The sequence below is a fragment of the Meleagris gallopavo genome, chromosome 14, assembly GCF_000146605.3.
Source record: "Meleagris gallopavo isolate NT-WF06-2002-E0010 breed Aviagen turkey brand Nicholas breeding stock chromosome 14, Turkey_5.1, whole genome shotgun sequence".
NCBI classification, from domain to species: domain Eukaryota; kingdom Metazoa; phylum Chordata; class Aves; order Galliformes; family Phasianidae; genus Meleagris; species Meleagris gallopavo.
The window spans coordinates 10,722,131-10,736,882 of record NC_015024.2 but is presented as its reverse complement, the minus strand read 5'-3'; the positions used below and the strand labels follow the sequence as shown (position 1 = coordinate 10,736,882).

General features: G+C 43.9%; 1 protein-coding gene across 4 annotated transcripts in view; it reads left to right on the top strand.

Moving 5' to 3' along the window:
- The window catches only part of GRIP2 (glutamate receptor interacting protein 2), an 89,188-nt gene that overhangs the window by 18,198 nt on the left and 56,238 nt on the right, over positions 1–14,752 (top strand). Inside the window, exon 1 of one of the 4 annotated variants that reach the window (XM_031555581.1) lies at positions 2,209–2,810. The exons of the other annotated variants lie outside the window; for them this stretch is intronic. Coding sequence (XP_031411441.1) covers positions 2,771–2,810 — 40 coding nt within the window. The 5' untranslated portion in view covers positions 2,209–2,770. Of the gene's footprint in view, positions 1–2,208; positions 2,811–14,752 lie in introns of those variants that run through there. 4 annotated transcript variants of the gene reach the window in all.

Genomic DNA, 14,752 nt, shown 5'->3' with positions numbered 1-14,752 from the left:
TTTATTACCCAGTGTTGAAAGGCTTTGTAACACCCCCTATACCCCAAATCTACTCCTGTTTCCAGTGGGCACAGTGTTTGAGTCAATAAATCATTCTTAGGTGAGGCTTGTTTCATAGAGTGTTTTTAGAGAGCTTTTAGTTCGGGGCATACAAGCATAAAGTTAATGCCAAGAGCTGGAGTGTACAGACTGTTGAAAAACGATGGTTTAGGTTGGTGCCTCATGGTCTTTTATGACACCTATATATTTTGATATCACAATGTGTCTTTTCTGGCTGCCTATTTTTTTTTTTTTTTTGATGTGTGTGGTGTGCCCTTTTCCTTCCCCTTGAGAGACTCAAGCTTTTCACTTCAACTGGTCTTAATATACTGCCACCTGAAATAGGAAGCAAGCGTTGTGTTTTTATGGGTTTTGGCCAGAAACCACAGAGTAAATATCCTCTCTGGGCTCCTGGCAGGCTGTACCACCTCAGTAAATGCCACAAACAGTTCTGGATTGGAAATTCCAAAATGCCTCTTCATTTTTGATGGCAGAAGAGGGATGGGACAGCTCTTCCCAGTTCTCACCACAACCCAAAGCAGCTACAACTGTGTAGCAGACTAGTCCTTTCCTGCCATTTCCACTGAGACATGGATTAGTGGGCAATATTGGTGGTAGGTGAATGGGTTGGCCTTGATGTTCCTAGAGACCTTTTCCAACCTTAATGATTCTCTGATTCTCAGTGCAGCAGATATTCTGGGAAGGTCTCTGTGGTGGCATGAGTGTAAGTGATTGCTTTGAGCTTTGCCTTAAAACACCCTATGGAGATGCCCACTTCATGCATCCAAAGCAATGTGCTGTTCTCAAATTAGCATCTTCTCCTTATATTTATGGTGCAAATATATGCAGATTTTTTATATGTAGATTTTTTTTATTTTTTCCCCTTAAGATGAGATTTCTTTGCAGGAAAAACATTAATAGCCATGTGAAAAGATTTCTAATTACAAATTTCAGCTCAATTTCTAATTAAGTCTATTGTCAGACTGAACAACTTCTTAAAAACAAATTATGGACCAAAATATCTCTTTTGGAAGTGTTTTTTTCTGACTTAGTAATTTTATTGCTTTTGTTTAAGTTATCTGTACATGAAACAGCTGAGTTTGAACCAAAGTAGAGATGTTAGAGCCTTTCAATCCAAGCAAAAACCTCTGGCATTAGGCTGAAACCCAGTTCCCACTCTGAGTGTGGGGTCCCCAGTTTGCAGAACTTCCTGCTAGCACATCCAGCTGTATTCAGGCCCTTCTGAGCTATCCAGATTTCATTTTCCTAAGGAAAAGGCTTTGCCCACGAGTTTCCTTCAAAACTTCCAAGCTCTTGGCCACATTCAACCAAACACTGAAGTAGACTCAAACTCATCTGACTCTCCTAAAGAACCAGCCTTTGTGCTGCTGTGCTCCGCTTGCACCATCTGTGCATACAACCTTGCCTCTATAGGTGATGTCAGTTCCCAGGGGATTGCAGTGCCTATGGATAAGCTGCCTTTTGGATGTGAGATATGGGCTGATGAATGTAAATGCAGACTGTATCTCACGGCATGACTGATGGCTGTGTTGTGCTGCAGCTTTGCTGCCTGCCCTGCCGAGTGTCCGAGGGAGGTCACCTCACTGCATCTTCAGTGCAGCAAAGGGAGCAGATGCTGGTCTTCTGAAACAATTTCCAGTCCAGTGCCCTATGCCCACCCCTAGAGTAGGACCAACTGCTTGAGGGTAAAGCAAGGAGCATCCTGCCGTGTCCCAGCATTGCCCCAGAGCCCCACCACTTGCCCAGACCCCAGCAGGGGGCCTGCACGTATGGTGACGGTGTCTCTGCCCTTCCTAAGAAAGGGTTAAGCTGAGTTTTCAGGAAGCGCTGCAGGCAGGCCATAAGACTGCAGCTTCATGCTCCCTTACGAGCACCCGGCATGTGTTTGGGAGGCAGCGTAATGCTTTGACAGCAGCTTGACATTGCCTTGAAAGGTGCTGGAGGCTCTGCAAGCACTTGCCAAGAGGGGGTGGGGGAGAGGGAAGTGTGTCAGGCAGCGCTGCAGCCGCAGCCTCCTCTGCTGCTGCAACTTGGAGGCTCAGCCGCCAGCCAACTTCTGCAGCTGGCTGTGCGCGCAGCTCTGTGCGTACCTCCGCAGGACCAGCTGCCGCCTTTTCTCTTGTCCCCCTTTCCCTTACGGTTTTTTTTTTTTTTAATTCTCCCCCTGACTGAGATCCCCATGGAAGCGCTAGAAGGGCTCGTGCTGTGGGCTGACAGCTCTCCGTGGGATGCTGCCTGCTCCCAGCCGGCACAGCACGAGGGGCAATGCCGCCGGGAATGAAGCGCTCTGCATTCGCTGCATCTGCCGGAGCCAGGGCTGGCCGGCTGCCTCCCCTCCAACCAGCTGTTCCCTGTAATCACTGCGCTCCTAACTTTTGCTTTGCAATGCTTGATGGCCACTCGATCCAAGCCAACCACCACGGGATTTTAGGACCGTAGCCTTCATTTTCCTATCTCTATACAGAACTGGGGAGCCATGTAAAGACGTTTCTTTCGGAAGGATTGCAACATTTTTAGAGTTCTTGCAAACTGGACTGTCTGCGGTCCAGGACGATTTCTTTTTCTGTCCCTACGGTGAAGCAAGGAGCAGTGTGTGTTCTGCAGCCCTCCTTGGCTGCGGGTGGCAGCGAAAAGTGATCCCAGAGCAGTCGGGGTGAGAGCAAGGAGTGCCTCTGCAGTTAGTTGAATGGTGTGATAGCTAATAGCAGACATGCTTTGTGGACTGAAAAAGGATTTGCAATCAGACTTTGGTGAGTGAGCCTATATATGTGTGTGTGTATATATATATATTTTTTCCCTTCTCCAACAGTTTGCTTTTACTTATTCTCATTTCCTTTAACTACCTTAAATATCACTAACAGTTTCAAAGCAGAGGGGGAGGTTTACAAATCCAAACCTTTGCATCCAAACTGTGACTTAATTGCTTTGATTTTTGAAAATCAAAATCTCTGGAAAGAATTTCTCCCTGTGACCACTGCGAGCACCCTTCAGGCTGCTTCCTGCCTTCACCGCCTTGGGCTGGAGGATCAGCAGAGCCAGGCTCCAAATACTGCGGAGCCTTTGCAACTCTTCTGTTTTAGTGAAACCTAACGATAGCTCTTTTTCAAGATGAGCAGTGAATGGGCTGAGCATTTAGCAGTGGTAGAAAGAGGACTGGTGCAGGGAAATAAGAGGTAAGGGACTGCTGAACGTGTGGGATTGCTGCCATGTCCCCTCCCCCCATCTCCAGTGTAACACACTGCTACGTTTTCTAACAAATAATTTGGCTTAAGCTAGAAATTTGCCATTTCAATGAGATGCTGACACCTGTTTTGGAAGCCTCAGGCGGGCTATTTGCTTTTTTCTGTGGAATTTAACGTAGCCATTTAACCTCTGCTCAAGAGTGGGTTGATCAGTGTAGAAAGGCACCTCTGCAAGGGGCACAAGCACCAGATCCTGGCCCCAGGCTCTCCACCATGGATAGGCTCTGTTATTTCCAGCTGGGTGCGATGTTCAGGTACTTTCTTGCATGCTGTAGCTCTGCTTGTTGCAGCTAAATATACTGCATGGAGCTTGTTCTGCTCTGCTGCAAGTGTTCCCCTTCTGAAAGACATTGGAGTTGGAAGTACAGAGGTAATTTATGGTGTTGGAACCGTTTTACTTTGCCTGAAGCAGGGTAGGATTGACTTTGTGCTCTCCTTGGTACAAATATTCAATGCCCTAAAACACGAACCTAACTCTAGAAAATTATTGTTTTTTTTTTTTTCCCCTCCCTAAATCTGAGAGGTGAAATAAACCAGGTTCAGTGCAGCTCATCCTGGTTGTGTTGCTTAATCCTATGGGTGGTGACTAGATGCGATATGCACTTGCTGTAGCAGCACAGCAATGAGTAGTCAGGGGGCTGGGGCTTGTTTCAAAGCTGTCTAAGCCATGGCGATGTGTCCCAGTAGGCAGAAGAAGCCTAAACACGTGATTTAGCAGGACAGGAATGCAGCTGTTCCATGGAAAGATCAAAAACCAGCTTGGCAGGAATTCCATTGCTCTTGGGGCTGAGCCATAAAGTGGGCCCCAGCACAGGGGTGGCTGGCACTGGCTGTGCCAGAGAAATCCCAGCCATGGAGGAGAATCATTTCTCTGGTTCCATGTCACTGGAGGCATCCGGTCCTACATTCATGCAGGTCTCCATGGTCGCTGTGTTGCTGCAAATTGAGTGAAGGAATGAGAAGTATTTTTGGTCTCAGGCTCAAACTTCTAATGGAGTTTTCAGCTGCCTGTATGTCCTGGTGTCCTCATCCCATAGCTGGAGCCATCCTCTCCACCTGGCACAGGGCAAAGATGGAGAGAGGGAATGATGGCTGTTTTGTTTTGCATCTGCCATTTCTCCTTTTCCTCATGCACAGAAAAAAGCTTTGAGGGGGACTGATTACAGTGCATTGGGTTTGATTTTGCTGAGGCTTAACTGAGCTCTCTCGGCTACTCAGCTGATTTCTCAATGTTTTATAGCGTGTTTCCAAAAAAGACATGGCAACAAATCATTCTTGCAATTGTAGGACTTCCCTGAAATGCCTTATGGCATTTCTGAAGTCTGGGGAGAAGTTCTATATTTTGCTCTACTAAACTTTGCATTCAGTTAGTCCTTACTGCAGGATCACTGCAGGAGTGGGCAGAGCAATGGAGCCAGCTCAGTCTCCTTGCTGCTGCAAGTGACCAGCTGAGGTTCCTATATATAAGAGCAAAGAAGAAATACTGTAGATCAGTATGTACTTCTATGCTTTTCCCTTCTGTGTTTTTTGTTTGGTTTGCCCTCAGAAGATGTGCTTTTAGCATAAGTGATATTGAAGAAGAGCAGTGCAAATTTCCTGTGCTTTCTTACTGAGCTGCAAGCTGCATCCCTTATTTGCAGGGTGAAAGTGCCCTAGGAAAGAGATCTAACAGATCTTTGCCTCCTCCTGCCTGCTGATTTTTACTGCTCTGTGCTGTGTTTTCTTTGAAATGGCCCCAGATCATCACAACTTCCAAAGAGGCACGGGGAGAAATAGAGACAGCATCTGAAAGGATGGAGAACTAAAGCGTGGAGTTAGACTAAGACAGGAGGAAATCTTTACAGATAAAACTTCTATGAAGAAAGATTTTATCTTTCTTATGAAAGAATTTATCACAATAGCACTATTTAATATAACTCCTGCTCATCAACCTGCTTGCGTCACTTGTCAGCTTTGCCTCAGAAGCAGCAAAAGGAAGGATGAAAAGAAGCTGGGGTGTGTGTACCAAGACAGCTCCTGGGGTCTGGAGTTGAATCACAGTGATTTTAATTTCCTTAAGCCAAAGTGGATGGAAAGTTAGAGAAGTCTGAGTTCGCCTTGTCTGTTCTCTGCCTTTCTTGAGCTGTAGTACCCAAATCTAGACTCTGCCTTCAAGGCGAGGCTCTTTGTAAGGTGGGTAAAAAGAAAGGATTTACAGACTTCCCATGCTATACCCATCTTTCTAGATACCACTGGGTGTTTGTGGAATTGTTTCATTTGTGATCCACAGTATCTGAAGAGCCTATCTGCAAAACTGTCACTTAGATCTGTTTTTTCTATCCTGAATTTGTTAATTTGATTATTCCTGCCCAGTTTTGTTTACTTGAATGCACCTCTGTGTGTTTTCTGGATCATTCCAGTTTCATAGCATCTGATTTATAGAACCATAGAATCATTAAGATTGGAAAGATCTCTAAGATCATCAAGTCCAACCACCCATCTACCACCAATATTGCCCTCTGAACCATGTTCCTCAGTGCCACATGTTTATGGTTCTTGGACACCTCCAGGGTTGGTGACTACCACTCCATGGGCAGTCTGTGCCAGTGCTCGACTGTTCCCTCTCAGAAGAAATTCTTTGTAATATCCAACTTATTCAAAAATCTGTTTTCCAGCCTACTTTCAATCCTTCATAACTGGTGCCCATCAGCAAACTTAATAAGAGCAATCTCTCTACAGTCATTCAGGTCATTTTGTGAAAACCTGGAGCCTTTCCAGACTGGGATTGGCCCCACAGAACTTCATTTAATACATCCGTCCCTTCTGATTGTGAGTAAGTGATGAATTTTCTCAGTGTGTGGTTTTCCAATCAATTTTGTGTACACTTTATAATCATCTGTATCCTACTTCCCAAACATGCTTATAAAAATAGCATGTAAAACCATGTCAGAAGCATTTCTAAAATTGAGATGTAAGAACTTGCATTTTCTGCCTACCCAGAAATGATGCTCTGTTATAGAAGGTAGTTGAGTGAGCTTTCTGTTGGCTTATTTGTGGTAGATCCAGGATTGTGGTTATCCTCTTTTTCTTTCAGCACCTCACCATAGATAGTCCATTCTGGGAACTGAAGATAAGGTGATAAATTTGTCATTCTCCTGCTCCCACTCTGATATTGTTTCTATTTCATTTTATTTTATGTTTTCCCAAGTTGAACTCTACATCTTGCTCCTTTGCTGTCCTGTGATGTCCTACCCACCCTCCAGGAGATCTGAAGAATACCTGCTGATGGCATTAGGACTTTGGTGTCCAGGATTCTGAAGTTTTTTTGACTACGTGAGATACTGGTCCATAGTGTCAGCTGAAGCACATGCTTGTTAGGCTTTCTCTCTATCACTGACTATTGGAGTTCACATGTGCCTCTCTGCCAACTGGCTGAAGCAAATCTCATTGCAGTTGGAATAGGTGCATTCAGACACGAGTGACCATAGGAGGAAACTGACTTCATGTGCTGTGTTACACCTAGCTTCTGGCTTTTTGTCCAGGTTCATTACTCTTTATAATGTTTGTTCTACTTTGTTAATCCATGTAAGCCAAGGATAGCCACACTGCCAAAGAGGTTTTTGTATGTCGAGGGATGCAGGATTTGATTTTTGGGTTGGCCTCTTCTCTTGGGTGATAGGAGAGGAGGTGATGGCATTAAGTTGCACTCGAGAAGATTCAGGTTGGATGTTAGGAAAACTTTCTTCTCAGAGAGGGTGGTTGGGCACTGGCACAGGCTGCCCAAGGGGGATGGTGGAGTCACTGTCCTTGGGTGTGTTCAAGAACAGTGGAGATGTGGCACTGAGGGATGTGGTTATGGGCATGGTGGGGGTGGGCTGGGGTTGGACTTGATAATTCTAGCAGTCCTGACCAATCCTAATGATTCTATGGTACTATGATTTATTTTGAAAATCGGTGTTAAAATTCATACTGGCATGCGGATGCCAATGTCTGTTGCTTAAGCGATGATTTCCATCCTTATGTAGATAATATGAAATTTTGCTTGGAAGGTCAGAAAAAGCTGTTGGCTAACTTGGAGGGAAGGTGCCTATATTTTTATATTTATGCATGAGTAGGTGTTGCAAACAATGGAAAAGAAGTAATAATCAGAAAGAGGTGTTGTTGGAGAACTGAAGGAGAGAAAGTAGAGCTAAAATAAATACTTAGCAATGTTCATCAATTGACAATTGAGTGCTACCAGGCATAAGAACATTTAAGGCTCTTTTCAGCTGTCAGTTCAGCTGCTGCATAATTTTCAGCATGTGAGTAATCCCATCAGGGTGTGCATGGTCTTAAGCCTTGATAGGATAGGACCCCCAGGTCATTGTATGGCTGTCTGTTCGAGGTGGCAGAATGCTGTTTCAAGACAAGTGTGCTTACGTGGGAGTTAGGAAATTCTGGGTCTGTGACAGCCTGACTGCCAGTTTGCTTCTGATTTTTTTTTTTTAAATATTATTATTCTGTTCATAACAAGAGAAATTACTAACCAAGCTTGATGTTCTCAGCTGCCAAATTTATTAATCTCTGGATTTTCAAATCAGTCTGGTAACTTCAGAGACATGTAAAATCAGACATGGTGTTATGTGAATTTCCATTCCCAGCAGTTCTCCTTCCATTCCAAACAATTGCTGTACCCCAGTTTTTATTTCAATGAAAGTATTTCTTGTTTTTCTTTGGCCGTGTGTTTTTGTTCAAGGATCTGATAATTACATGCTTGGAGATGATGGCTTTTCAAAAGCATCTTTCCTAGCAATTTTCAACTGGGGATGTGGATAAAAATATCTTTTTTTTTTTAAATCAGAAATGTTTTCAGTAATGTGCAATTATGAGCTCTGCTTTCATTCAATTCATCCTGGAAGAATTTGCTTCACAGGGAAATTCATTTCCTCGCTGCTGTAGATGCCAACATAGTTGGCAGCTGCAGGTTTTTGTGGGGAGGAGGTGAGAGAAAAGGCCCAGAAATTGCTGTGAAGTATATTGGTCCCAACACCTGGAAACCATAAAAGAATGCGGAATATATATATAAAATACATACACGATTTTGTTAAATCATTGTTAGACTGCTCAGCATAGCAGTCCCAAAATGGCCTTTAAAGTTATTTAGCATAGCCAACTTATGAAGAGATGATCCCACTTAATCGTGCCTCAGTTGCTCTGTTTCTTGTTGTGCAAGTTCATGAAATGATGTTGGAAAGATGGGAGGAGCTGTGGTTTTCACCCCAGCAGTTTTTTAGCTTCTGATCTCAGTGTGTAATGAGTGCTCACCTGGTGCATCCCAATGGAGCTATAAGCTAAGAGCTGGTAATGCTGAGGAGAGTACATTTGGCATTAAGGTGAGAAGGGCTGTGGAGCAGTTGTGAAATGAATAAAAATACGCTGAGAGGCAGGAACTTGTGCCATTAAGAGTAAGATCTGGCTCCTTGCTGCTCTGGTGTAAGAATGAAAATGGGTTTGGTGGACCAGCTTCATTGCATCCTCCTCCTTCCTAAAGGATGGGAGTCATTCTCTGGTCCCATGCCTGCTGCTGTTTTGAGGACTGTGCACTGTGTCATCCACAGCCTCTGAGCCAGCCAACGTGCTCAGTTTTTATTTCAGAAGAGTAACTTCCTGCCAGGTTCTGCTCCTTCTGCAGTGCCCTCCTGATGCTATGTGAGCAGCCAGCTCCAGCAGAGCCCACCAGCCTTAGGGATCTTCTGCCATAGCAGCACTGTGATGGTGCAACTCCATCAGCTGGCTTCTCCCAGCCAGATCACCAAGCTAGCTCGTGGCCCTGCTTCTCTTTGAGCAACAATCTGTGTGACCATACAAGTGTTGGATGTCTGTCAAACCTCTGATTCATGAACAGTGTTGTGCTGCAGCTCCAGAGGGGCTGTCCCAGCATATGACTCTGCTATGCCTCTGCTACCAGTGGAGATCCCTTCTGGTCCCACTATCACCACGCTGGCAGATCCGTGCAGCATAATGACCTCAGCAGATGGCACAGCCTGAAATCTGAGGGATGTGGCCTGCTCCTGCCCCAGTGATTTATAGGGGATAATTTCTTCATGGAATGTATACCCATTTGGGTATGCCAAGATTAACCTCTTGGCATAGGAAGAATGTACACATTTCGTTTCATTAGATGTTTATTTTTATAATGTAATGCATTTCCCATGTCACCCAGTGCTGCCTGTGTCTCAGTCCCATACTTTACACTCAGGTGAGCTCTGGACCCCGCTGTTGTTGGGGGATGAATGCTCCCCTCCCACAGCCTGGGAACAAAGTGCTTCCTCCTCTTTCTAAATGTCCCTTTATCATTCGGCAGCCAACTCGAGCAGTACCATGAGCTATATAATAGGCAATTAGCTCCTAGCAGATTTATGTGCCGCTGCATTTTATAAGCAAACAATCGTGTCTGTTTAATCATTAAATGGATCTGCCGTATCCAGTGTTCACGGAGCTGATCTTTTCTCTCTCTTCTCCCTGTGCCCCTGCTCTGCTTTCTTGCACCCGTTTTACACCAGCGTAGAGGAGGAGCACTGAGGAGCTGTGCTGGTACGGTGCAGTGCCCATGCAGTGGTGGGCAGCATGCCCCCAGTGATTGGTGCAGCATGCCCCCAGCTCTATGGGGGCTTGGGAAGCAGTCAGGTTTTGTATTCCTGGTTAATTTTAGAAATACCTGCACAAACTGCTCTTCTACACATCCATTACACACTCGACAGAACCTGCTGGTTTTAATTTTTATTAGCACAAGTGCCTTGTTGAATCAGAATTAAGTGCGTATTTGGGAAGCATAATGTGAAGCATTACACTTAATGGTCTGTGTTCCTGACGTGAGTCTCCTCTATCCCCAATACTGTGTGGTTTTTAGTTACACTTGAATTTTTCCTGTGCTCGCTGCCACTTCCTACCCTCCGAAAGCTGTAGGAATCGCTGTGAGCCTTTTGGAGGGTGGCAGAGCCCTGCTTGCTGCAATACGTTCTGATTTGCACCGGGATTTCCCATGCCTTTTGGGAATTTCTTTGCTGGTTGTAGCTGAGACTGTGTTCTCCCAATGACTCGTGCTTCCTATACGGTGTGAAGCAACAGCAAATCAAACAACTGTTTGCATGGAGGTAGCTGCACGAAACGGAGTGCATTAGTAACTGCTGGACTGTTGTCTTAACTATCTTTTGCGCCAGATAATGTCTTCCATTATGGTTGTGCTGTGATTTCTGGGGAGCAAGGGGAGCAAGAAGAGGGCAGAAAGGAAGCAGGGTTTGCTAGAAGCGAGATTTAAAGGGCAGTTCAGGTAAATTTTTAACAGCTGGTTTGATGGGGTCAGACCACACCATTTCCAATATCAAATACCTCTGGGCTTTGAAACATTCTTATTTTGTCATCTTGTCCTCCTAAATCTGATGCTGCCTGGCTCTTTGATTTCTCTCTTTCCCTTTTTCTCCTTTCACTTTAAGCAAGCCTCTTGCTTAAACTTTCTTTAGTCTTTTAACTATAAGCTTCTTCCATCTCTCACTGCGAATCCTCCTGACACAGCTGAGGATAAAAGCAGCCCAGACGCATACATGGGCCATTGCATAATGGATGGTTTGTGTGTCAGAGTCTAAAATCTACATATGTTTAGATCAATTCTGAAGTGGGTACATCTGTATATATTCATATATAGTGGCTCTTACCACATGAATGAATAATCCAACACCCACGACTTGATATTTATTTTTTTTTTTTTTGAAGCACTGCTACTTAGCTAAACACGGAGGGGAGAATCACATTTATGGGAATTAAGTCTTAGTAAGGTTTAGCAGAGCTTCGTGGATAAGCTGGAAATGAGTCTAAATGGGGTGCCGGAAATCCTTCTTTGAAAACAGTTAATGCTGTCTGGTACTCCTTCCTTATTTCTTGACTCCCACTGGTTTTTAAACACTTTGCTTCGGAATGCAGTACAAATCCAGGATAAAGCACCTGATTTTCAACCTACTGCTTTGTGTGTCTTCTCCTAAGCACTGTCAGTCCTCCTGGAAGAGGAACCCAACTATTGCGACCTGGGAGTGTTGTCTCATTGCAGTGCAGAGGCAAATCTGGCTGTGAGATATTTTGGTGCACTGACCCAAGGTGATGGAGCTGTAGGTGTCCCTGTTCATTGCAGGGCTATTGGACTGGATGGCCTTTAAGGATCCCTCCCAACTCAAATGATTCTAAGACGTAGGCCACCACGGCTTAAAAGGCTACAGTGAGCCAGGGTTACTTGATTCACCAGGCTGTGAATTCTGTGATTGTTCACTGCTCCTTTTGGAGCCATAGCCATGCTGCGATTCTAAGATCAGTGCAGTAGCAAAAGAGGACACAGACAGCTTTGGTATTTGCTTCTCTTCTGACTTTTTCACACTAGCGTTGATGGGATCCTTTAGATTTTGTTTGTATCTATTTTCTCAGTTCACCCTTGCTCATGCTTTCATTAGATATTACTGCACTGAAGTGCATCTCGTGCCTTTTTGCTCATTGTTGGGTTTTGTGGGTTTACCTTTTTCTTTTTTGTTTTCTTTTTTTTTTTCTTTTTTTTTGCTTTGTTTTCTTCTTTTCTTCTCTTGTGATTTGCATGGATTTTCTACTTGAAGCTCCTCGATGCAGGAGCTGCTGTTGTCAAACTGCTGTTGCTCCCAGAGATTAGCACAGAAGGAGGTTTTTCACTGGTACGAAGGGTTTTTCCTCAACTCATCACTGTCTAAGGAATTGTGTTTTCTAGAAGGTTTCCTTAAGACTAGCTTGCCACTCTCAGCCCATCCCCATGCTGTGTGCTGTAAGTTTAGCACAGGTGCTGATGTGCTCTTAGGAGCACTTATTTTACACGTGTAACATGGGCTCTCCTGGAAGTGCTGTAGGAGTAAAACAGAAAACCATATTACAGCTTCAGTGAGTGCATCTTCAGAAGGATTACCTGGCTGAGTGATGGCACAGTGCCTTGTAGCCACCTCCTGATGTGTCCTCATTCTTCAAGTGGAGGTGGGAACTCCTGCTCTGAGCTGGCCGGAATCACAAACATATTTTTGTTATGGATGAAAATGACCTTTCTCTGAACTGTGCTTTTTCTTCTCAGCCAGCCTTAGCCCAAATTACATCTTTTCCTATTTTTTTTTCCTTAAGACCGGGTTGTTTTGAGCCCAAATGAGCCATTCACAGTCCATTATCACCCCCTGCATAATGCAGGTCAAAGAGCTAAGTCCAATTACTGTGAATCATGCTCCAAATCCCTTGTCAATGGTGCAAAATGATTTTTAGAAAGATTCCCATTTGTCACAATAAGATACACAGTGACACAATGTCCAGGAGGTTAATCCTTCTCTTGGGGTAGAAGGGGAGGGCGCACATGTTCCCACACCTAGGCTGAATCTCTGTGGCTTTCCTCCCCAGTTTTTGGCTCTCCTATCTCTCCATTAATGATTCATGTGCTCAGATATTAGGAAGGATTTCTTCTCAGAAATGGTGGTGATGCACTGGCACAGGCTGCTCAGGAAGGTGGTGGAGTTACTGTCCCTGAAAGTGTTCAATAAAAGGGTAGATGTGGTACTTAGGGACATGGATAGCGAGCAATACTGGTGGGAGGTGAACAGTTGGACTTAATGATCTTAGAGGTCTTTATGACCTTAATGATTCCATGATTCTATAAATCAGATTGCTTTCTCCCCTTCTCTTCAATGCAGTGCTGCCTTGAGCTTCTGATGCATCCTTGAAGGACGGAAGCCACCAGGTATCACTTCTAATGCAGAGACCATAGGGACCAAAATGGAGTTTGTAAAAGCAAAATAGGTCAAATAATTTACTGTCATCATCACTGCAGAAATGATCTGTTTCAAAAGGGCTAACCAGGTGTTGGGATTGATTGGTTTTGTTCCTAAAGAGATTTTTGTTGCTCAGAAACAAAGCAAAACATTTTGTATTATGGATATATATATATATTTTGGCTTTAACCCTTGAGGTATTGGAAGTAAAAGCCTACCTGTCTGAGTGTACCACAGACAAACCTTGATGTGATCTTTTGTCAGTAAAACAGTCGCTTTTTGACTAATTCAGGCTAGACAAGTAAGTAATAGTGGCCGCTAGGTTTAAGTGGAACCAATTATTTGAGTGCTATGGTTTAATAAACTGACAGTTTTTAATTTCATCTGCTTAAAAAGCCACAATAGAGCTGTCTTTTTTATGTGATTTCACTCCACAGTTATTTAGCATGGCATTTGTTGCTTGAAATAAAGGAAGTCCCCAGGATTTGGATTCAGCAAGTTCTTATCCAGCTCCATATTGAAGAGAAGTTTGGAAGCTTGGTTGGAGTTAATAGGGAGAACGGTGTTCCCTTGTCAGCTAGGATTTACTGCTGCCTGCTGCCCAGATTAATAAACGCTGTTGTATCCAGGAGGCATTCTTCCTTGGGAATGGCTTTAGATATTATTGGTTGTTTCTCACCATATTACAACGGCTCACTTGGATAATTTTCATGAGAGATCAATCTGCAAATGTATCTGATTCATCTTTGATTTTTACTTTTGAAAGGTGGTTTCTTTAGATAACATAATCTGTATATCAGCAATATTTCATCTTCCTCGTTCATTGCTGGACCCTTCCCAGTACAGTCTGCACTGCTTAACAAAAGAAATTGCAAAATTGACTGGAAAATGTATCTTTAATAACAGCATTTCAAGCACTAGAGCTGTTGAGAAATAATAATCTCATTGAGTTGGTTTCTGCTCTATTCTTGTCCCTCATGAACAAAATTACTGCATTATATTGTGTGCGTGCATGTGCAGATGTGACCTGCAGGGAGGTGAGGAAGTGTGCAGTCTGTCTGCCTCCATCTTGCTCATAAATACAAACTGATGAAGCTGTCTATAAGAATGCCTAGGAGAGTGAGAGGGGCTGCAGGAAGGGAAGTTCCTCCCTCCTTTTCTCTATTTTTATTCTTTAACACTAGAAATTCAAATCTTGCTGGGGGAGTGTGTAAGAAAAGCAAAGTGGAAAGGGCTCAGTGAGTGAAATGGACCTTTTGGGTATGGGCTTCTTGGGGGATGTTTTGGAAGAGATGCACAGAGATGTTCTGGTTTTGTATTGGAAATGTTATTTGTGCTGAAGACCCAACCTGTCTGTCCTTCAAGTAGTGGTTGAAAAGCTGATGTAATGCAGAAAGCATAACCTCATCAGAACAGGGAAAGAGGTGTCCTTGATATTTTTAAATCAGGGGAAGAAAAGCAACCCTGGGATGTTTAAGAACAACAGTATAATTTCCTCCATGAGCAGAGGACCGAATAAACCATATTTTTCAATTTTGCATCCATCACTCCTTATTCTTTTCACTACCATGCGAAAGAAAGCGGGTGGTGAGGCTAAAGCTGTTTGCACAGCAATTCTCTTTGCTTTGCCAAGAGCGTGACTTTGAGTCTTTTCTACTCAAAATAGTTTTGGGAGGTTAC